Here is a 23,900-nt window from a genome sequence, read left to right on the forward strand (position 1 = left end):
TTAAGGCAGTCATTCCTGGATAGATTCCATTTTCATATCTCTAAACATTGACTTTATCCAATCTATCATATTGACCATTGGAGTTCATTGAACAGAAACTTACACCCAAACAAATTATAGATTTTATTTCACTGACTTGCTCTCTTTACCTTTTGTTCATGGCATCGATAGTGTTCTTCACAAGCTGAGGCAAGTGGTATGAGCAGACGTGTTCAAGTTCATAATGGCACCCCCCCCCCCCAAGCCATACATCTCATATTTGCGGAATTGAGACTGAATTAAACATTGTTTGGAACTTTGGATATTTAAAGGTCAGAGCAATCTGTGATTCTGAAGAAGTATACTTTCTCGTCCGAATACAGATCATTCTTTCAAAAGGGTCCTCACGGATTAAACTATCTGATAGAAAAATCAAATATTTTGGAAGATATAAGAGACAAAACCAAACATCTTGTTGAAGCATCGCTTATAAAACCATAATGGAAAGAAAATTATGTTGAAGTCGTATACTTGTTCCCTTGTCAAAATTCCTGGGTTGAATCATTTTCATCATTGCAATGCAGCACACTTTTCTAATGATGGGTAAAAGGGGATATTCTTCAATTAAACAAGAACTGAACTACTGAAGAACTTCATGAGAATTTTGGGGACATTTGTGTGAATACAGAAAAGGTAAATAACAGTTTCCTCCCTATTTAGTTGACCAAATAACAGTTAGACCCCTCGAAGTGACTGGGCGCACGGGAAAAAATCTTGTATTTTACTGACTTGTCGAATTAAATCTGAATTATAGAAAATCCCCGAAATCGAGAGGGAAGAACTTCTTAACCTCTTCTCTTGCTATGCTTTCAGAACAGCAGCTACCTTCCTCTTCCTCTTCTCGATTCCAATTTGAAAACCCAGCGAGTCCTCATTTCCGGATTTTTAGTTGATTGTAGCGGTAGCCAATGAGCTCTGAACTATCTTCTCGGTAAGTCCCTCCTCCTTGCGTTTTCGTCTTTTCTTGTGTACTCATCTTTGAGTTGTACTCATCTTTCTGTTTTGAATAGGCTTTAGGCGTAACGGGAATGTGTTTTCTGCACACATGGGGTTAAAAAAATGGCTTTTGTTCTAGGCCTGGTGGGTATTGGGCGTTGGTGTTAACTTAGTTGTCATTGAGAGTAGAATTAGTTCTCGTTTTTTTTGTTCTTAAAAGGATTTTCAAGGATGTGCAGCATATATTTTCTCTGTTTAGGTTATATTTCGGTGTTGATTGTTCAGAAGACAAAGCATTTCTTTAAATTGAACTTCGTTCTCGATAGTAGAAATGGTTGAGGTTAGGCTTTTCTCCTTACACTTCTCGCTAATGAAAAATGGGTTAAGGAGAGAGTATCACGATAGGTTCTGTTCGACGCTCATCGTTCCCTTTTTTTATGCATGACGAAATATCCTCAATGACGTCCATCCGTTAATACATGTTGTGAAGATTTTGTAAGTGGAGTAGGTTTTTAGACATTAGGGATTATTCGTCAGTACTTGATCCAATTCATTAATAACCCAGAGACTGTGACTGGTTATCAGAAATTGTACTCCAGCTGTTAAAATTTATCTTGTTATACGTTCAATCAAGTGGAAAAGAGATGGATGATGGTCGAGTTAATAGGAGTTTTGCCAGAAAAGCTTTCTGGTTAGTACTTTATTGGTCTTTGGAGTTAATAGTCAGCATTATACTTATACGTTTGTTCCTTAAATAGAAATGATCTAAGCTTCCGTATCCAGAGATTCGAGTTAGCCCTTACTTTGGCAAATATTTATTGGGCATTATTGCATTCCAAGTCTGGTTAATACCCAAAACCATTGGTGTCCTTATATTTATTCATACCCATAAGACATGGTATGAAGCTGAGGCTATTCTGTTGCTACTCATGCAACATAACTTATATCTTACCCATGACAAAATTTCCATTTTCAAGTTGAAACCTTGATGCACATACAACCTTCTTTGAATTTCCAGCAAGAACTGATGTCCATGCTTTCAAAATATTCTCCCTCGGGCTCGTCCTTCCTCACTAAATGCCTTTTTTTATTTTTATTTTTATTTTAAATATACTTTTTTTAAGTTTGGGTTGAAGACAACCTGATGTGAATTCTGGACTAGTTTTTGGTAATTTTTCCAAATTGAGTTGGTTTACTGGGTTGGGATTTTCTATTTGATGATTGGGATGATCTGTATCCAATTTGTGTTCCTGTGTGCTCTGATCTCTCTGTTCCAGATTTCTTGAATCATAGACACATAAAATGTTAAAGTAAATATGTGATTAAGTTTTGTTATGAGATCAGACTGTAATATTCTCCTTAAAAACAAAGGCTTCCATAAATTCCTAGTAAAATTAGTGGCTGCTGTTACTATGAATTTCTGAGTTTATTGGAAAGTTTGTTCAGCTTCAAACTGCTAGATCTGGGATTAGTTTAATATGCTGACCTCTAGAAAATTATATCCTAGTGATTTGGTCCAGAATCGGGCTCTACTTATTGCTACTTCTCAAGGCAGCTGTATTCTTGTGCTTGAGCTGTACTTCAGTTTTTCTCCTTTTTTTAGTAGTCTCGCATGTGATGAATTCATTGTTGATGTAGTTAATGATTAGCTGAAGTTCTTTGGTGATTCTGTATAGGAAATTAGTTAGACGGAGAACCTAAAAATGGAGTATATCTTGGCCTTGCATTGTGTTGCCCGCTCACTAATACTAGCTATTACGGATCCTTTGGAAAGTATATGTAGTGCAATTTCCTCTTATCTGCTAGTATATAAAGGTTAAAGATTCTTGAACTTTGAAATGTTGTCATATGTATCCTGACCATAGAGGTTGTGGTTAACCCCCCCCCCCCCCAATATAGGGATCTTGAATTCACTAGCTTTTAGATGTGTGGATGTGAATGCAAGTTGGATCTTGCTTTCTGGCTATATCCAATTGGGAATTGACATTCTCACTTGGCTCTATTATTGCAATGGTAAATTCCCATGGTCAGATAGATGACTCATTGGGTCCATTCGGCCATACTTCGACCCTTTTAGTGGACTTATTTTAGAACATTTGAGGACTATCACTTCGTATTTATTTATTATCCAACTATGTATAGGCAGTTCCTGGATGTTGTTTAAGTGATTGTTTCCATTCAACTACATATCAATGTGTAACTCAACAGTTGTCATGGCTTTAGGTCTGTGAATCAAGGTACATTGTAGTGAAAGTCTATGCTTTAATAAGGTTGAATTTAATTTTAGTCATTTTTAATCTTATGTCAAGTTAGGCAAGTTCTTTCCTTTCTGAATATTATTATGTTGAGGCCATATTAGGTCACAAAACCATGGTGCCCTCTGCATGCACTTATCTCACCAAAATGTCATTGAACAAACAGGGCAGCATAAAAGTAGTGGAACAAATATGATTGATGATAGAGAATGGATCATTACTGAAGAGCATGGAACTTGGGGACTAGTGTTTTCAAAACACATTTCTTGTAGCAAGTCAAAATGTTTCCCTTGGGGTGCTTATATACTGTCAAGACTTGCAGGTCACACTATTTAAATAGTGATGAGTGAAGCAAAATGTTTTTAAATGTTCCCTCCTTGCAAGCCAACCCTCCCAAACAGAGGCAACTGTATCCTTTTGCTGCAATTGCTATTTTCTCAATCCACTGAATCCATCCAAGCTCCCTTCACTGTTAAACATTCATTTCACCATGAAGCTATCGAAACCCCTTTTTCATCATCACAAGATTCCCTTCTTCGTGTTACCAACCTCATCTTGAAAAGCAAACCAGAAAATCTAACCAAAACCTTAGAAGAATGTGACATACAGTGGTCCCCTGATGTTGTTGATCAAGTCCTGAAACACATATGGAATGATGGCCCCAAGGCTCTTCAGTTCTTTGACTCCCTTGAACACCTTCCAAGATACAGACATTCCACCTCCACTTTTGATCATGCCATCGACATTGCTGGACGATTGCATGACTTCAAAACCCTTTGGACCCTCCTCTCTCGGATGCGCCGGCGCCATCTTGGTCCAACCTCTAAAACCTTTGCTATTATCACTGAGAGATATGTGTCAGCAGGCAAAGCAGAACGGGCAGTTAAGATTTTCCTATCAATGCATGAACATGGCTGTCCTCAGGACCTGTCATCCTTTAACACTTTCCTTGATGTGCTTTGCAAATCCAAGCGTGTTGAGATGGCGTGCTCACTCTTTAAAGTTTTCAAGAGAAGGTTTAGGGTGGACACTATTACTTACAACATAATCGCTAATGGTTGGTGTTTGATAAAGAGAACACCCAAGGCATTGGAGGTTCTGAAGGAGATGGTGGAGAGTGGTTTAAGTCCAACCCTTACAACATACAATATACTGCTGCATGGGTTCTTCAGGGCTGAGCAGATAAAGGAAGCCTGGGAATTTTTCTCTGAGATGAAGAAGAGGGGGTGTAAGCCTGATGTTATTACTTACACTACAGTCATCCATGGATTTGGCATTGCAGGCGAGATTGAGAAGGCCAAAAAGGTTTTTAGGCAAATGGTAGGGGAAGGTTGTCTTCCTTCAGTTGCCACATATAATGCATTGATTCAGGTTTTGTGCAAGAAGGACAGCGTGGAGAATGCCATATTGATTTTTGAGAAGATGTTGAGGAAAGGCTATGTACCCAATGTGACTACTTATAATGTTTTAATCAGAGGACTGTGTCATGCTTCACAGATGGATAGAGCCATGGAATTCATGGAAAGAATGAAGAACGATGAATGCGAGCCAAATGTTCAGACGTACAATATTGTCATACGTTATTTATGTGATGCCGGAGAGATTGACAAGGGTTTGGATGTTTTTGGGAAAATGGATGGTGGGAATTGCTTGCCCAATTTGGATACATACAATATTTTAATTAGTGCAATGTTTGTAAGAAAGAAGTCTGAAGATTTGGTGTTTGGGGGGAAGTTGTTGATGGAGATGGTAGAGAGAGGATTTGTGCCTCGCAAGTTCACTTTCAACCGGGTCTTGAATGGGCTTTTGCTGACTGGTAATCAGGGTTTTGCTCAGGAAATTTTGAGATCTCGGAGCATGCTTGGCCGTCTTGCTTGTAAATTTAAATTGTGAAACGAATTTGTTGATTAGCTTGGAACTGGAACGACAAGGCATTGCCTGTTGCTGCATGTACTTCTATTTAATTGTTACCCTGTGTCCTTCATGTTGAATTCTAACACACTGAAATTGTGTTTGAACTTAGCATGCTGACTTGACAGGCCGTTTAATGTTATTGTTTACTCTGATCGAACACTTTTTTCGTTGAATATTTTGCAGACTTTTGGAACCCTGATATAAAAGGATCATGGGGTACTGTTAAATGTGAAACCGAGGCTGATTGACTGTTAAAGAGCCGGACTAAGCCATCTAGCATGGAATGAGGTCAGAAAAATGGACAAATTCACTCCACATTCTCCTAGACAGAATGAGGACCATAACCCTAGGCAGATTGCTTGAAGTTCTCTCATATTAGCTGATGGAGTTCAAACTTAGCCTTGTGCAGGTCTCCCAAAGATATATTTGTTTGAAGATCGCTATGCAACAGGGAAAAGTGTTGAATCCCATGGGCAAGAAGCTTGTACTTACTCAAGGTTTTGTCCCGATAAATACTGTTCACAAGAATTCTCCAGTATGGTTTCAAAATCAGGGGATTGCAGATTGCTGATTAGAGATTTCAACAAGATCATATTTTGGGGCGATGAACTCATTAGACATGGCTTTCAGACTTATAAAACCCAATAAGATAATTGAAATTGGAGACTGATGATTTGGAGTATAACAAGCTAACAATGTAGTTGACTCCCTGACGTGGAGAGTTTTGTCCGGGATTGATTACGTTTTATGGGGTGATCTAGGGTTTTTAGAACTTTTAACTCTCAAGGTTGCCTCAATGTCTTTGTATGAACAAATGACTGTAAGGACCAGTTGGATTTAACTCACCAAATGTCTCTATTTGGAAAAACACTACAAATAATACTTACTGTTCCTAAAAGCAAAAGCAATTTTTTTAGGCATTTGATAAAACTTGTTTATCCAAATAAAAATATTATTATTGGTGTCTTACCAGAGTTTTTATGTTTAGTATGTCAAATTCAATGAATATTTTTCTCTAAATTTTTATTTTTTATTTTTTTGGATTGGAGACTTTTATATATGGGGATGGGATCAAGGTGCAACGCATCGACTGAAGTCGCCGTGACGGTGGCTGGCGACACCACCGACACGGCGACAATCGCCGAAATGTCGGGCGACTTTTGAAAGACCAAAAGATGCTTTAGCTTTCAGTAGTTCAGTGCCAACAACGTGGGCGGTGGGGGTGAAGCCGTGAATGGTGAGTTCCCGTAGGTAGGACGTAGGATGACTAGATGAGACGGTGTGGTTGTTGGGGGAATGAAGAAAGTTCATTGAAATTGACGTTTATTTGGTCTAGTTCAACCATCGTCACCAACACCAACGCCCGGCTCCGTCAGCAAGCAAATCTAGGCTTATCCAGCACCAACATCGACTGACCTGCCCCACCACTACCACCTGCGCCACCAACTCCACCACCCAATCCACCTCCCCCACCACCACGGCACCACCAAACCCTCCGCCTCCTCTAGCCCTGCTTAGCACCGCCACTGCCGCCCAGACCTCCACTTGTATCTCCACCAGCCCCTCCTCCCAATCCACCGCCACCCCCTCCACTAAAGCAACTTGTCCACACCTCAATCTTTCGCCCCAATTCTTCGAATAAGTCGACCGTCGGTGATACATATCGCTGATAATATGTTAAAGTCGTGTCGCTGGGGGATGTCGTGTTGCCCCCCAGCAACACCTCGAAATTTCACCTCATGTCGCCGACACGAGGTACTATGGATGTGATATACAATAATGCCGCCGGATAGGTGCAAACTCAGGACCTCCCCGTGGGAGGTTGGGCCTTTAACCGCTTTACTAACCCACCGTTAGCTCACATCTAACTCTTGCTTCAAAAACTAGTGACACCAATTTTTTTTTAGTAGAAATTTTCTTAAATTTCAATTTATGTTTGAAAAATCAATTGAAACAAATCAGTTTTATCAAATGGTGGGTTTAAATTTGGGCCCTAGGGTTGGGCTTATAGAGGCTCCGGGCCCATTTGACATCCCGGTTCTCTTTAAACTACCCTTTATTTTGGTTACCCCTTTGACGAGTCTGCCATTACATTTAGATTCAGTGAAGCCTGGAAGGTGAAGCCTGCGGAGTAACAGAAATGGCAGGAAGACTGAGCAACGTTGCATCTAAGATCATGGGCGGCAATGGCGTCGTCGCGAGATCGGTCGGCACTTCTCTTCGTCTGCGCTCTGGCATGGGTCTCCCCGTTGGCAAACATATCGTCCCTGAAAAACCAGTTATCAAAAGAATTTCTCTGATTTAACCCTAAGATTATCTTTTTTCTGTTATGCAGTTGATTGGCAACAGCAAGTCATACATGGCTAATGCTAAATTTTTTTTCCTTTTTACTTTTTCAGCTTCCTGTTAACGACGAACTGGTTTGGGATAACGGGACCCCGTTTCCGGAACCCGCTATAGATCGAATTGCCGATACAGTTGGCAAGGTAATCACGGATCGCAATACTAGGGATTTAATTGTTCTACCCTTTTTAAATTCCACAATTGTGAACAAACCTAGGTCTCTTATGCTGTTGAGGTTGCCGATGGTTGCTAAACTTGCAGTATGAAGCATTGGTTTGGCTTTGTGGAGGCTTGAGTTGCTTCGCATCTCTCGGACTCTTAGCTGTATGGAACGACAAGGCCTCCAAGATACCCTTTGTGAGTCTATCGTCGTCTACTTCTAATTCGTTCTGCTTATATCAAAATCAAAATTTTATTTCAGTGGATAGAGCATTTTCTTGGAGTCAAAGTGTGGGAATATTGTGACAATTGCTTATATTGCTGAATTCTATTTGAATGTATATTCTTGTGTACCCCATTCCACGTGGATATGTACATTGAGGAGATTGTGTTTTGTGTCCTATGGCTATTAGTAATTAATTGGGAGAGGGAGTCTATCTGTGTGACTTAGATTGCTGGGATGAGATATTGGCGTCCGTGATGGTGTGGAGGTGATTTAGCATTTAGATTTTGAAACGTACCATGACAATTTCCAACCACTTTTGAATCGGGATTAACAGGGTTATTTGCTTTCCAAACTCAAGTCTCTGGATATGGTGTGATGGTGTGGATGGTGCGTCTATATGTTGGAGTTGCTACAATCCTGTGAGGTTAAAAAAGGCCAAATTAATATTTTGAGGAAAAGAACCATTCCATTGTTTACAAATGCTCTTGGGGGGGTGGTTAGCAGCCTACTTTCAGTCAATTTCTGGATGATGGAGTTGATGGCGCTGGAATTCTTTTTCTGTGGTAATCTTTCATCAGCCCTCTTCTACGCTATCTACTTTGAGGGGATACAAATGGTTTTAGACAGAGTTTAAAAGGTTTTAAAGGGTTCGGGGCTACTCCTCAAAACCTAGCAGGGGCAGTAATTGAATGATCTTGATGAGGAATTTTGTTGAATAGGAAATAGCTTTAATTCTCTCATAAAGAATCTTTTTGATTTCAGAATATATGATTTCAAGAATATTCAGTTGTGTGATGTAGATTAATCTTCTGCTGCTAACTTAACTGGGTTGAGATTATTCTTTTCTTTGGTAACTTCAGTTGTTGCTGCTGTAAGTAGAGGCTTTCTTACACTGTAACATTGACAATAAGATACCTAGGATTGATCAGTTGATTAGAAGAAGGTATTTAATCGGATGGATGTTATGCTGGATGCAACAAGGAAATGTCCACAGTCTCCTTAAACTGATATAATGCTGATTAAGGTACTACAGAGTTTAAAATTGAAGGGAACTTGAATTTCTAGGGAAGATCATATATATTCTAAAGCTGCACCTGTAGTTGGTTAGTTTATGGAGAGAGATTGAGGCCACAGCTTTAGGGAATTGGAAGTAGTTGAATACATGAGTATCAAGTCCTGATGAAGGTGATGCAGACATGGAGGTAGAAAATTATCCTTTAAAGGATTCGTCTAGGGTAGCTATGAGCTAAAATATTTGGTTTCTTTATGTTTTTGTAGTTTTCTTTCGAATTGGTTGAAGGTTCATGGTGGTTCATGGTGAAAAAGTTAAGGCAAATAAGAAAAGATATTGATTAAAGTAATAAACGCAATAAAGACATAATTGATGGTCATCTCTGGTATCAGATAAAAATGAGTTTTTGGTTTTCTGCTTCAGCAGCCTTAGTATTCAGATTCCAAATTCTGGTGAATCAATTGAGTAAAGAATCCTTTACCAAAGCAATCTTGCTCAAGTTTAGCTTTATAGAATGAAATAACTAGTTAGATTCTTAAATTATTTAGAAAACTAATGAGCACTTTTGGACATAGGAGGTGCATGATTTTTTATTTGTGGAGCATAAAAACAAAATTCTGCTTGTCAATGTCTATTAATGAGCTATTGGCCACATAACACAGCCTGAGGTTTTCTAGAACGGATTTAGGAACTTTTGTTGTTTGCACCTGCAATTTTATGCTCTCCTTCCAACAGTTATTGGGCTTTGCTCGGTGATGACTAAGGCTGTAGGGATGGGATTGGTTTATCGGATTAAGAAGTGATACAAAGGAACTAAACACTAAAAAAATATGTTTTTGAGTTTAAAGTCTTCAAATTATTGGTTACTCTGGTGCAGACTTAGAGGAAACTGAGATAATTGTATGTCTACCTTGGTCATCTGTTAAACATGGAGGTTTAACTGTTTCTTGGGGGTAGCAAGGTACAAGGCTGTATTGTGAAGCACACAAGAAGCTGAGTATATTATTACAGTATGACAGGTAGTTGGGTACTCATATATAATTTCACCTTTTTATTCTATATCCTGTGTATAGTCATACTGAATTTCTCTCTTTTTTCCATCTGAGCTATTTGTACCACTTTGTATCAGGTTTGTCACCACCTGATTACCATGAAATTTTCCACTGAATCATTTGGAAAATCTTTTGTGGAAGGCTTTGGCACTGGGTTCGCCCTTCTTTTAATATATATTTCTACAAGCGATATGGTAACCTGTTCCCTCAAAAAGGATTTGATGCAGAAACACACATTAAACGTGTGAATTTAATGGGATTTTGAGCAACTTCAGTCTGGAATTACAATTAAATATTCAGAATATTTTATGGGACTTAGAGAATTCAAAGTCTGAAATATGAATTTAATATTTTTGGAAGTGGGAACTGATGAAAATTTTATGGCGAATGTTCTTGGAAGGCAAGGATCCATGCAGCCGACTTCATTTAATTGGGTAAAGGCTTGTTATTGTTGTTCTTGAAAGTAAGAATTGAACTATGGACTCTGCCAATATGGACAAGTGGGAAATTCTGGTAATTTAGTTATGCGGCCCATACCTATCCCAGGGAACAAATATAAAAATCCACAATTGAAATGGAGAGTAAATAAAGGGATGGGTAATTCCATGATTGCAGTATGTAGCCATATTTTCTCTGATTTCCCTTTGTGTCTCCTATGGACTTGCAAATCCTGCTGTGTTGTCATCTTCAACCACTCTTCCACAATTTTGAGATTCAAAAATATCCGTTGCTTGCTAGTTCCAAGAGATTCAGAGCTCTTTTGGTTTGATATATTGATGTGAACAGGGTTGACTCCCCCTTATGATTGGGCCCAAAACCCAGACCGTATTTTGGTCATTTTCTGACCCTTTTGGGGCTCAAGAAGGGTCTGGTTAGAGCTCCCTCGATCCAAGGGTCATGTACTATCTTCAATTTTTGGGTCGGAGTCTTCTAGGGTTAGTTATTGAGTTTTTGGGGGTCAAAATACTTAGTCAACACTAGAGAGTCGAGTTGGAATCTATTAAGATTCCTTTTGAACAATTAGCTGTTATTTACCCCTTTTTATTTTTTTTTATTTTTATAATTTGAGTCTTAGGGGGAATCTATTTTCAAGGAGATTCCATTAGATCTTTAAGTATTTATTTGGACGGTTGAGATTATCTGTAAGGGGCTCCTAATCTATAAAGAAACCCACTTAGGTTTAGAGTGTTTTAGTAGGCTATAAATAAGCCCACTCTTTGTTTTGTATTTTGTTAAGTCTGATTATTTGAATTGAGGACTGTGGTTTCTGTTGAGGGGGCCATGATGAATTTAAAGTAAGTATTTTCTTCAAAGTTCAGCAACTACATTTTGTCTACCACTCTTCCTACTCTGTCCTCTTCCAGAAATTCCATCTAGTTTTCAAGTAAGTAAACAAACCCCAGTCCACTTCTCCCCTCTCCCTCACCACCTCACCACCAAAGGCCTTCCCTTCCCCTTCCCCTTCCCCTTCCATCGCAGCATCCCCAGCTCCTTTCCCCACCTCCCCAAACCCCCACGAGGCCCTCCCCCACCCTCCCTTGTTCTGTACAACCCCAAAACCCCTCCCCCTTGCTGCTGCACCTTGGCAGCAGCTTCCCCAGGCCCCCATGACACCCCAACCCCTTCCCTACCCCATACCACTCCATCTAGCCCCTCCCCCACCATTCCCCTACCCTACGGCACCCCCTCCCCTTTCTAACCCTCTCGGTGCCTCCCTCTCTTTCCCCTCTTCCTTGTGGCAAACCAGAAAACAGAAAGAAAAGTAAAGAGAGAGAGAGAGAGAGAGAGAGAGAGAGAGAGGAGAGAGAGAGAGAGAGAAGAAAGCAGAAGAAAGGAAAGAAATAGAAAGAAAAATAAAGAAAAAGAAAGACTAGAAAATAAGAGGAAAAGTCAGGAAGAAATAGAAGAGATCCTTTCCTTTCCAAGATCTAACCCATATTAATCCAAATTGTTTCATCCTTCTTCCTACCAACCTTAGGAACAATTTTGGCCACCCAAGATCATTCCATAAGGTATCGTTTGTTTGCTAGATAAAAAGTGGGTGGGAAAAAGTACAAATTTTCACAAAATTCCAAAATCTGGATTATTTGGTTCAGTGGGGGTGGGAAAGTGAGTGGACAAGCTTCCTTAAATTAAGGAAGACTGTCTGCTGACATGGCATCTCACTTTTTCCACCCCATCCATTTTAAAAGTCTCATATATTTAGTGAGACTTAGTGGGAAGGTGAGGGATATAATAAAAGTGGGACCCACCATTACAACTTTTTCACAAAATGCTTTCCTTTCCTTTCCTATTCCTCCACCCCACTACAAGTGGGTCCCATACGTTTATTTTTCCCACCCCTTTCTATCTAGCAAACAAATGGTGCCTAATGAACCCATATCTTACCTAGAACCTCCACATTTAGATCTCCATCTTTATTTAACCATCCATCTAGATTTGATTATAATTTTTGCTGGTTTAGAGAAGACTATCTTGGGCGAACTCTTAATTTTAGGGAAATTATCAGGAATCCCTAACCCTAAAATTGGGTTTTACATCATATATGCTAAAGCCCTTGGTAGGATGCCAACTTGGATTGGTTAGATGTTTGCCAAGTTGCAATTTTAGTTCTTCTTGGCAAGTAGACTGTTTATGATCAGTACTTCATGCATAAATGAGTTTTTAACTAGGGTACTAATTTTCTCTAGATTCAAACCTGTACGTGTGATACTGTTGTAACCTGACTTCCCTAGTTCTGTATTTAGCACTGTGTTAGAATGGATTGAGGGGGGGCTATGCATGCTTTTTGATTGTTTGTGTTATCTGTGTAATGACATGGTGGACTGATCGTCACAATGTATGGGGTTCTTAGATATGTCTATTATAACCCAACTTTGGGGATTATTGTTCTGGTAATGCATATATAAATGGTTTACATTCTAGGGACACAGTAGAAGAGTCTACATTGCTCCTGCCAAAAATTCCTTCAGTACATTGCCGTCTGCCAAACTTTTCCCTTCACCTTATCACTCTCTGCCCACACAAGCAAACAGGCAAACCCACTCCAAACCCTGGGGGTGGGGTGGAGGAAAAAAAGGGGCAATTTGCTTTCTCCTGTTATTTTCTCATCATTATTGTGTTTTTATTTTTTGTTTGCATTTCCTTTTACATATTTCAGCTATCATCCCTGTTGTCTTTTGAGGCGCCCATAGGAGTTACAGTCTATATTGTCCACTTAAATTGTCCCTGTTTGGTGAGTTTAGCTAGTGCCTAAAGGCACGTCCGAGTTGCAATACGTTTTCCATGAGAAGTTACATGTTGACAGTTCTCACATTGAAGCTGGTAAAAAATAAAAAATAAAAAAAATCGAGACTCGTACTGATTGTTGTACTTTCAATTTTGAAGATGAATGCAGTGATAGGGTAAGGAGTATACATTGTTTTGTATGATTTAGGATAGAAGGTTCAAAGGGATATGATGAGTTATCAAAAGAAGGCAAGGGTGAGGAGTGGTTGTACCCAAAGAAAGAAGCAAGAATAGTTTGAAATTGTAATTCTGCTTTCATTTTTTACTGTCCGCCTGAAACCACTAAGCTTTTCATGCTTGAATGTTTTTCTGACAAATTTCACATCATTATAAATGGACTGCTCGAACTCTCTAACCTCACTTGGTGGATACTATAGGGTTGAAATGTTCTAGTTTTTTTATTTTTATTTTATTTTTTGATTGACTGAATTCTTTTTAAGGTTGCTGATGTTTTTTCTGTTTTCTGAAACAGACACCAAAGGTCTATCCATATGACAACCTGCGGGTGGAACTTGGTGGGGATCCATAAGTAGAATGTTAGGTCTTTTGTTATGTTCCCTCTTGCTTGTGTTTGTTCGTATTCATAAACCTAAATCATGAGTTCATTTTAGTCTCTGTTGTAATTTGTATGGGATGGAGTAGGTCATATTCAACTCCTGATCTGCATTCATGAGAGTATGGTCTGCTTGAGGAAATGTATCCAAATAAAAGAGCAGGGAGCAGAACTTGGTTTTCCTGCAGTGTATCAAAGTAATTGGGATATCATTGATCTGCACTTTGGAATGCTAAGCCTTCAGGTTTTTCTTTTTGATGAGAGTATGGTCTGCTTGATCTTTTGTTTTGGTTTGTTCCAGTATAAGAAAGACGATATTTTTTTAAAAAATTGACATCTACCATCGACAAAGGCGACAAAGGTGCCACGTCATGTTACTAGGTTTCAATGTAACTCTGTCAAATGGATTAAGTTTCAAGATAGCTGCTTCCACAGTTGAGGAACATAGAGCCCAAGTTGAATGATTGGTCTTGAGATACAGTTGCAGATTTCATGCCTTTAAAGGCCCCATCACTTGTGCGTTATGTCTCTACCTTTAAAATAAAACATGATAGTTTTTCTTTTGAAATTTTTTTTTTTGGGAAGTGCATCAAGAAGGAACGGAAATGATGGTAAATACTGAAAAACAAGTTATTTTCTAGTCGACAAAGGAACTACTTCCTTGATACCCGTCTTGTGCATCTCTTACTTAAAAAATTTTGGTTTTTGAAGGTTTGGCCACTACTAGTCACATTCATATATCCTTCCAATATAGACATTTTCTCCATGTATGGTTATATCCTCTGAGTGTTAATGTGTTTTCTTACACATGCATGGTTATTTACGAGTTACGACTGGTGTTTTGAGCAAATTTAATGTTTTTAATGAGTTTCCACTTCTTCACAAAGATTCTAGTGTTGGAACCATTTTTCTTTATAATACTAAACATTAATTAGTTCGTTCTTACCACTTCCATGTCAACTCCAAAGCTGGTCCTATAAAAGAAAGGGGTAGAAAAGGAGGTTAATAGAGATTAAAGATCCATTATTGGGTGGAAGGTGTGAAGGCAGAGAAACTCTTGGCAACACCAAGCTTTGAGAGCTCCCAAAACGAAGGAGCTCCAGCAAAGCCTTTCATGACTTGTCTGGTTAGTGATAGAATTTAAGACTAAATGACAAACAAAAAGTGATAATCAAACATAAAATGGCACTGTGAACTCACGGGTCACTAGTATTCAGCAAACAAACACTTCTTTTTGTCAATTTGACACTAATTTTGCTATAAAAACAAATTAGCATCCTCATATACTTTAATTATGGCTTCTTTCTTGTGAAAAAAGGACATTATATAGCTCATCGAGAGGTGGGGTTAGAAGGAATATTCGAAATGGGTTCACGGGGTTGGAACTTCTAAGTGGAACAAAAATGTACTGTTACTCCGATTGAAAACTAAAAAAGACAGGTCATAGATTTGGCTTTTTCTATCTTCCTCACATGCATCTGATAGATTAAAAGACTAGGGATTCATAATCTACTGGAACTTTGAATTTCGGAGCTTGGGGTTACATTCTTTTTACAGCATAAAAATGCCCTTTGAAGGCATACGATGCAGATGGAGCTTATCCTTTGATGGTCGACCTGATTTACAATATGAAGCTGAAACAAAGGAATCACAAATTTTCATTGGTAGGTTTTACTAGATTTGTTAATGACTTCCAATTCCACTTGCACTGACACTGTCGGGTGATCACAAGTCAATGTTGCCACCATAATTTGCCGTTTTTTATTTCCTTTTTGCATCTATAAAGCCCAAACCATCTCTCAGCATTCTCACAGAAACAAAATCACAAACAGCTAGCATTATATCCCATTTACACTTAGTTGGGGATTTTGGCCTCCCGAGCATTTGAGCATTTGAGGATTGAGATGGCTTCGAAGGCTGCATCAACTGCTCTTTTCCTTATTCTCAATGTCCTCTTCTTTACTTTGGTTTCTTCCTGCGGTACATGCCATAAACCTGGCAGTGGTTCAGGGTCTGGGTCTGGGTCTGGATCTGGTTCAGGATCAGGGTCAGGTTCGGGTTCAGGATCTGGTTCTGGTTCAGGATCAGGGTCAGGTTCTGGTTCTGGGTCTGGGTCTGGTACTGGAAGTTGCCCAAAAGATACCCTAAAATTTGGTGTTTGTGCTAAGGTGCTGCAGACCTTGGTGAATGTGACTTTGGGAACTCCACCCAGGACCCCTTGCTGCAGTCTCCTTCAGGGTTTGGTTGATCTTGAGGCAGCTGTTTGCCTTTGCACAGCCATCAAGGCCAATATATTGGGGCTCAACCTGAACCTCCCTATATACCTAAGCTTGCTGGTCAATTTCTGCGGGAAGAATGTACCTTCTGGCTTCCAGTGCGCTTAGGATTGTGTCACACTATTGCAATTTGCAATGCTATGCTCTCTTCTCCATTTTTTAAGTTCTTTTATAGAACTCTTGCTATGTTTGGGCTTCGAAGCAGTTATATGATAGGTTTCAAGAAATCTCTTGTTTCTTACTTTCCTTCATAGCTTTTTTAGGTGTTTTCCAGGTAATAATGACAAAGACTGACCTGGGTTTGTAACAATCTTTGCCAAAAGAAGTGAATTCATGTATTTTGTGGAAGGCGCTTGATTATCAGTTGGTTCTTCATTAATGCATGCTTTGGTACTTATTGTTTCTTGTTGCATTCCACGATTTCTTGCCTTGGCTTTGTGCTACAACTGCAAGTACTACATTACACCATGTGTGAGTACCTAGTTTTTCTTCCATTGAATCCGTTCAAGGAAGAGCATTGAAATGGTGTATTAAGGGATAATCCATGCAATGACTGGGATAACTTCCCTTGTGTTTCCATCTTAAAAGTTTGTATGTATCATTTTGTTTTCGTGTCCACGCATGCAGGGCTCTCTTCTGTGCAATTGATTTTCACCTGCCACACATATTCATTGAGAGTGATAATCAGGCCATAGTGAGTCTACTTAATCACCCTTCGCAGCCCACACCATAGAAGATATTCTTTCTCCTATATGTGATATTTGGCAATTAGCCTTCTTGACATTTGTAAAAATAATATTTCTCTATACTCACAGAGAAGACAATTTTGCAGCTGCTTTACTCACAAAGATTGCAGCTAAGACTCTGGAGTCTTTTTTGTATTTTCAAACCCCACCCTTTTTTGTATTGGGCTATCCTTCTAGACTCTCTCTCTTGGAACATCCCTCGTAGATTAAATGCTTTGAAATAAATGATAGTATTTTTTTACTCAAAAAACAAAAGAAAAAAGTATAAACTATTCGATGAGAAGACTCCCAATCGCATGAAGGGAAGCGTGTATAAATTTGTTGATAATATATGTCGGCCTAGTGTCTAAACATCTTCTCCATTAAGTCAAGATTTCTCAAATTTCAAATAATTATATTTCTGTATTGCTTTACATAATCGATCATGGCTAATTGAAAACTATATCACCATGTCGAAAATATCAAGGTAAAGGAACTCTCATATTAAACTATGGGAAAAAAGTCTTGTTACGGCATTAGACCTAAATCAACATTCCCATGAATCTGTCATTCTCCTTGCTGAATACAAAGACACAATCAGTTTGGAATAAAAAGATGGATATAAAGGCCATATAGAAAATTACTTACACACAAGTTACCGTTTTCAATACTTTCTCACTTCAAAACAGCCCCAATAATTCAAAAGGATGACTATCTACATATATATAGTTGATGAAATTACACTTAGAGGCAATGACATGTTACCACCAAAAAAAGCATTTTTCACTATGGACAAAATTCAAGTCACATTAATTTTGTCCGTAACCAAAAATAAACCCTGTAGGGAACTTCTCCCTATGGATACGTAATGCTGTAGGTTTAAATATTTTTCCCTACGAAACTATCACCCTCCGTAGGGAGGGCCAAGCATGTATTTCTTTCTACGGGTTAAAGGTGTTGTAAGGTTAAACATTTGTGGCTATGACTTTTATATTCCGTAGGAAAATATGTAAACACAAGTGAATGACTTTGTATGAGCACCTATACATCCATGCAAATCAACCAAACTCCAATGATTCCTATCAGAAGTAAACATTAGACTGGAATGTAGCCTCCTTAACATATGCTACCTGAAACTGAACTTCGCTCTAGTTCTTTCTAGCATTTTACCTGAGCTTCCACAGTAGCAGTTCCCAACCCAAAAAACGTTAATATTGCATTTATATGTTTTTGGCTTGTGGTAATTATGGCCTCTCGAGAGAATTTAATGCATCTCTGATGTAATCTTCCATTGGAGATTCATTGATTGGCTTATAAAAAGGATAAAAGGATAAACTTAATTTGAAGGTATTGACTGTGATTCTAAAATGTTGCAGAACATAATATGATATAACAAGATTTATCACTGTCTATTGTATATGAAACACTAGAATGCAGTAGAACGAAGAAATAAATGGAATGGAAAACCTAAAACCGTCAAAGCAAGCTTGGGATTTATCTCTAGGGAAAAAGAGCTCTAGTACTTTTGACATGCAAAAGCACCGCCCTGCCCTCAATGAAATAAATAGGAAAATTTTTTCCAGGGTCCATTTAGAGGGCCTGAAATCGGATTGGGTCTCCCTAGTTGCTAAAATTACACCTGGGTCTAGTTGAAGCTAATAGGATTACATGGGTGTTAACGATAGACATGAAATGACCACAATACCATAAATGAATAATCTTCTTGGTTCACCTTGCTGGAAATCATTCACCATCTGCCTTACTTTATTCATAATCATCCACTATAGAAAAAAAGAAGAGAAAAGAATGACCACCTCTTAAAGGAATCTAACCTATATTTTAGGCATTAGTAAAGGACCCTACATAAATCTTTCTATAAAAACTTACTAGTACGTTGATAGGGATATTATGGTGACAACAATCGCTTGCCATCTTTCTTTGTAATTCTTCTTCATGAAGATTCTCGTGATGCAATCAAATCTCTTTATAATACTAACATCAATTTTAGTACAAGAAAGAGTTAGAAGGAGACCCTTTAAAAGCTACACTGAGCCAGAGGTGGAACTAACTAGCTGCGAAACATTCTATCACTTGTCTGTTTGGTGATAGACTAATATATGACTTAATGACTAACAAAAACAAATAATCAAACATAAAATGGAACTGTGAACTCACGCGTCAACAGTATTCAGATAGCAAAATTGTGGAAGGTTGTGAGAAGTTGGCAGATCTTCTTTGCTGTAATAACACATTTGCATTTTCCTATGGTACGTTCTATTATAGCTTTAAGTCTTATTACCAAGATTTAATACAGCTCACCAACAGGTGGGTATAGAAATGAGAAGCTCACGGGTTGGAACTTTAAGTGACGGAACTAATGGAAGAGAAGAATAAACGCAGATGGACAGATTTGGCTTTTTTCTACCTTCCTCACATGCCATACAGAGAGATGGACAATTAGTGACTGATAATCTACCGAGACTTTGGGTTCTGGAGATTTCGGTTCACATTCTATTTGGAGCATGAATGCCTTCAGAAGGCATGTGATTTATATGATTAAGCTCTTCTCATGCTTATCTATTTTCATTCAATGTAATCAATTTGGAAGGTTGGATTTATCGTACATGAAACCATGGGCTTGAAGCCGGACCAGCCATTGATCGGGTCAAACCAGGTTGAATCAGCACCTAACTGTAACTCGCCAGCATAAACCTTTCTGGTGTCGACCTTGTCAAAGCTAAACTTACTGAAACTGAAACTGGAGAGATTAAATTAGTGAAAACTGAAGGTGCAGTAATTCTCTCTATACAGATCGAACCAAGACCATAACCCTTTGATCTTCAGCTGCCTGGTCTATCTGGTTCTAGAGTATAAAGTCGAAGAAGAACAATCACAATCTTTCATTCATATGATTTTTAAAATTTTTTTTGCTAATTATCTTCCACTTGCACCGACTGAATAGAGTGTATCAAAAGCCACTTTGCCACCACAAATTCGAATTTTTTATTTCTAATCTCCATCTATAAAGTCCGGACCAATTCTCAGCATTCTCACAGGCTCAAAATCACATAACACTTTGAGTGTTGCATCCCATATACACTTACTTGGGAATTTTGACCTACTGTGCACTTGTGATGGCTGCGAAGGCTGCTTCAACTGCTCTTTTCCTGGTTTTCAATATCCTTTTCTTCACTTTGGTCTCTTCGTGCACAACACCTCACAAGCCATGCTATAATCCTGGTAAGGGTTCGGGTTCTGGCTCTGGGTCCGGCTCAGGATCAGGATCAGGCTCAGGCTCTGGCTCTGGCTCTGGCTCTGGCTCTGGTACCGGAAGTTGCCCTAAGGATGCCCTAAAATTTGGTGTTTGTGCCAAGGTGCTGCAGAACTTGGTGAACGTAACTTTGGGAACCCCACCTAAGACCCCTTGCTGCAGTCTCATTCAGGGTTTAGTTGATCTTGAGGCTGCTGTTTGCCTTTGCACAGCCCTCAAGGCCAATATATTGGGCCTTAACCTGAATCTCCCTGTCTCCTTGAGCTTGCTGGTGAATTACTGCGGCAAGAATGTCCCATCTGGCTTCAAGTGCTCTTAGGCTTGTGCGACTTTATTGCTGTGTTATGCTCTCTTTTCCAATTTTTGTTACTTTTATTCAACGCTTCCTGTGTTTGTACTCCGAAAAGTTGTTGTATGTTTGAGTGAATATTTCTTGGTTCTCTCCTTCCACCGTAGTCTTTCTTGGCGTTTTTCTTCTAATGAAGACAATAAGTATCTGGGTTGTAATAGTCGTTACTGAAGGATGTGAATGTTTGTATTCTATGTAAGGTATTGTACCAATTGGTTCTTTAATAAGAAAGCATTACTTCTTACTGCATTTTGTTGCATTTTCAGGCGTGTTGCTGTATTTTTAGGTTTGTTTCCTCTATATGTTACACATGGAATATTCTTGCCTCATTGTGCATGGTTTGGAAATACATATATATTACAGCATGCATGAATTACTTCATGAAACCAAAAACAATTTGAGAGGGAACTCAGGAAAAGAAACAAAAGCATACTCACGCGCAGGTGATCCGAATTATAGAGGAGCTTGAAGAGTTAGAACCTGAATCTCCTCCATCCCATAAAATCCTTCTCGAGCACAAACTGTATTATCACTGGGCGGTTCTCTAAGGGAGGCTTAAGAGACACAAGGCTTTTCTAGTGATGGTTGTAGCAATCATTGGCAAGCCTACCACACTTATCCACCAATAGAAGATTGATGATTGACCTTGTAGCTTTTAGTCTGCTTCAGTGGAATGGCTTTTGGTGGAGAAGCTGCACCACATACGAAAAAGTAAAAATCGGAGGGGTTGAAGATGAGGATCGAGAATTTTCTCTTACCTTTTTTTAAAATCGGTGACGATCATTTAATTGAGACACAGTGGAAAAAACCTAATACTCTATTAGTGACTCGAATTGTATTTCAAATTCTGAAGCCCTTGCCGCCATACTTAAGTGTCATGTAGACGGGACTCTACAATGCGACGCAAGTTTACCAGGGTTTGAGTTTTTTTTTTGCAACTTACCCTAATAGGGTTTTTCAAGTTATACCACATAACTGAACTTTGAATCCTAGGGTTACATACTACCGTGTTCCCTAATAACTGGAAAGGAACCTCCAGGCTCCAGATAACTTCTTTCGAATCAACTTATTAAATTGAATCCAGAACCTTCGGACGAACCATCTCCTCTTCCGTTTAAAATCTTTTAGGTCCAACTAGATTTGATAAGCTCATAATCCTAATATCCCAGTTCTCGTCAAATTACTAATCAGTGATTCGTAGATTGAAGTATAAGTCTGCTCTTTTCTCAGGTCATCAAAGAGAAGACTATAAATGCCACTTTAACATTCCCGATAGGCCAAAGCTGTCAATTAATGCAGTTTAAGTTCTCAAATCCGGTTCATTTCCTACCAAGCACAAATCCAATCTTCCATCATCCGCAGGCTGTTTATAAAGGTGTCGCAAGAAACAATACTAGGGACCATGCTTGCCTTTCTCATGGAGCATTTCTTCACTGAGGTATATGATCTTGAACCATCTCTGCATTATTGTTTGACAATATGATTAAATATAAGCAAGGCCTTGTAGGCCAGCTTGTGTTAGGAAAGGCAACCAAAATACTATTAATTCTTGTACTTTCTGGAAGTGTCAGCTCTAAAACTTCACTTACAATTTGAGTAGCACAGAAGTGTCTGCTGCCTTAGAAAGGGCATTAGCTAGACATTAATTATAATATCCTAATATAGAAGGGTTTCCTGGAGAGTAATAAACCCTTTAATATCTGAGAACAAGTTCAAAGTCATTCTTTTCACCCTATGTACGTTCTTAATATGAGATCGGCTCAAGAAAACATGTTTATCGCGTAGGTGTTTAAGGAGTTAGCAGCATCTGATAGGCTTCCAACTCTACACAGCTTCTCTAAGTAAATTGTGCAGGTCTTAGTGCTCCTAAGTCCTAAAGGAACTAGTTTTAGGGACACAGAGAACTTGGTTCAAGCCCTAAACTCTCAATCCTTTAATGGGATGCCTGAATTGCCACCAATTGGCAAATGATGGGTGACTCATTAATTTAGAATATTGAACGACTACTAGAGTTGCTCAAGACCCCATTTAATTGAAGATAAACTATTCTGGGGATATAACAACAGTCAGAAAATGCAGGCAGACAAGTGAAAGTTGAATCTAAATTTTACCAAGCAAATAACTGAACAGCGATTCAGGCTGTGCAGAAAAATTCACAGAAGTATATTCTGCAAGACAGGATAATAGGAAAAAGGAACTAGGAAGCATCAAACTGTGTTTCCCAGAACAGTGAAAAAATAATAGACACAGAAGGCCAACCCTCTGAATATGATCAATTCAACTGTTATTCTTCTCTTCTGGTTTCAAGAAGCTATAATTATAAAAGCAAAATGAGAATGAAAACATCGAAGCATATATAACAAATTTATCTGCTTCATGCATAAGCAACATGATCGGGTAAGTACTTATGGTTTTTACATAACTGAGTCAAATGCGATTCAGTTCTAAGATAGCAATGAGGCCAAGTATCAGTGCGATTCATATGTCACGCTATAATTTCTACCCGGAAACAAAACAAGTTACAAGGCTGACAAGAAACACTTCCTTAAAATATAAACGTGAAGGTTGGGGATTTTGCCGGATGCTGTGTAATTAATGTGCATCACCTGCATTGAATATTCGCAGCTGAGTGCAATAATTGCGCAGTATTGAAGTCGAGCTTGGAGGCTTTGGCTTCCAATTCTAAAGATTCCTTTCGTCCATTAGTCCAGTTTTACTTCAGTATTGTGCAGTAAATACATCATTTTATATTCACTTGCAAAACGGATGGTCGAAATTTCAATCTCAACCGTAGCAGCAGGTATTGCACATTTAGTGTGCAACATTCAAGCTCAACACCCATTACTCACGGGCAAGATGTTGGATACTACGTTAACTATTCGCGATATCACAGTCGAGTGTCGATTGGGACAGCCATGATGGTGCTTTATACAATTGCTTTGTGGGTCCTTTATGTTTACTGCTACTAGTTTTGGCTTAGCAAATTTCTGGAGGGTTGTGAGAGGTTTTGACAAGTTGCCACATCTTATTTGTAAAAAATTAGGGTTGTTATCACAAATGATATAAAATATATAGCACAACAGATATGAATTCAGACGGAATATTCAAAATGGGAAGTTCACGGGTTTGGAACTTTAGAAGACAGATCACAGATTTGGCCTTTTCTATCTTTTTTTTTTCACATGCCATATAGAGAGTTGGACAACTAGGGAATGATAATCTACAGGAACTTTAGATCTCGGAGATTGGGTTTACATTCTATTAGAGCATGGATGTCTTCAGAAGGCATTCATTAATGTCTACTGGATCTTATTTTTATCTGGTTGGATTGGTCCTACCTGAAACCATGGGCTTGAAACCAGACCAGCCATAGGTTAGTTTAAGATGGAAATTTATTCAATTCATTTCTTTGTTGGAAATGACATGTGTCCCAATATCACGTCAAATTGTTAAAATTCAAATATAAGTCATATCAAAGGGTTGTTATTCAACACTGTTTGAT

General features: G+C 38.7%; 2 protein-coding genes and 3 pseudogenes across 2 annotated transcripts; 4 read left to right on the top strand and 1 right to left on the bottom strand.

Annotated features, from left to right (window-relative positions):
* Nucleotides 1–806: 806 nt before the first annotated feature.
* LOC149013495 (pentatricopeptide repeat-containing protein At1g74900, mitochondrial-like) lies at nt 807–5,316 on the top strand. The gene is made up of 2 exons (XM_089158920.1): nt 807–970; nt 3,397–5,316. The coding sequence occupies exon 2, from the start codon at nt 3,597–3,599 to the stop codon at nt 5,121–5,123; it is 1,527 nt and encodes a 508-aa protein (XP_089015046.1). The 5' UTR covers nt 807–970; nt 3,397–3,596; the 3' UTR covers nt 5,124–5,316.
* Nucleotides 5,317–7,225: 1,909 nt separating this feature from the next.
* On the top strand, nt 7,226–14,031 carry LOC149013496 (NADH dehydrogenase ubiquinone 1 beta subcomplex subunit). Its single transcript, XM_089157952.1, has 4 exons — nt 7,226–7,422; nt 7,544–7,630; nt 7,749–7,844; nt 13,697–14,031. The coding sequence occupies exons 1-4, from the start codon at nt 7,285–7,287 to the stop codon at nt 13,751–13,753; spliced, it is 378 nt and encodes a 125-aa protein (XP_089014078.1). The 5' UTR covers nt 7,226–7,284; the 3' UTR covers nt 13,754–14,031.
* A 1,555-nt stretch (nt 14,032–15,586) lies between these two features.
* On the top strand, nt 15,587–16,470 carry LOC149013497 (putative lipid-binding protein AIR1 pseudogene; annotated as a pseudogene).
* A 3,343-nt stretch (nt 16,471–19,813) lies between these two features.
* Nucleotides 19,814–20,667, top strand: LOC149013498 (putative lipid-binding protein AIR1 pseudogene; annotated as a pseudogene).
* Nucleotides 20,668–21,374: 707 nt separating this feature from the next.
* Nucleotides 21,375–22,381, bottom strand: LOC149013499 (uncharacterized; annotated as a pseudogene).
* Nucleotides 22,382–23,900: the final 1,519 nt, after the last annotated feature.

This window comes from Hakea prostrata, chromosome 6, assembly GCF_041222555.1.
Source record: "Hakea prostrata isolate BN-2017 chromosome 6, UWA_Hpros_2, whole genome shotgun sequence".
Taxonomy (NCBI): domain Eukaryota; kingdom Viridiplantae; phylum Streptophyta; class Magnoliopsida; order Proteales; family Proteaceae; genus Hakea; species Hakea prostrata.

Coding starts and splice junctions, on each gene's coding strand:
- LOC149013496 (XM_089157952.1), top strand. CDS start 7,285: ATGGCAGGAAGACTGAGCAACGTTGCATCTAAGATCATGGGCGGCAAT. Junction 7,631..7,748: donor TTGCCGATACAGTTGGCAAG/GTAATCACGGAT, acceptor CTAAACTTGCAG/TATGAAGCATTGGTTTGGCT. Junction 7,845..13,696: donor AGGCCTCCAAGATACCCTTT/GTGAGTCTATCG, acceptor TTTCTGAAACAG/ACACCAAAGGTCTATCCATA.
- LOC149013495 (XM_089158920.1), top strand. CDS start 3,597: ATGTTCCCTCCTTGCAAGCCAACCCTCCCAAACAGAGGCAACTGTATC.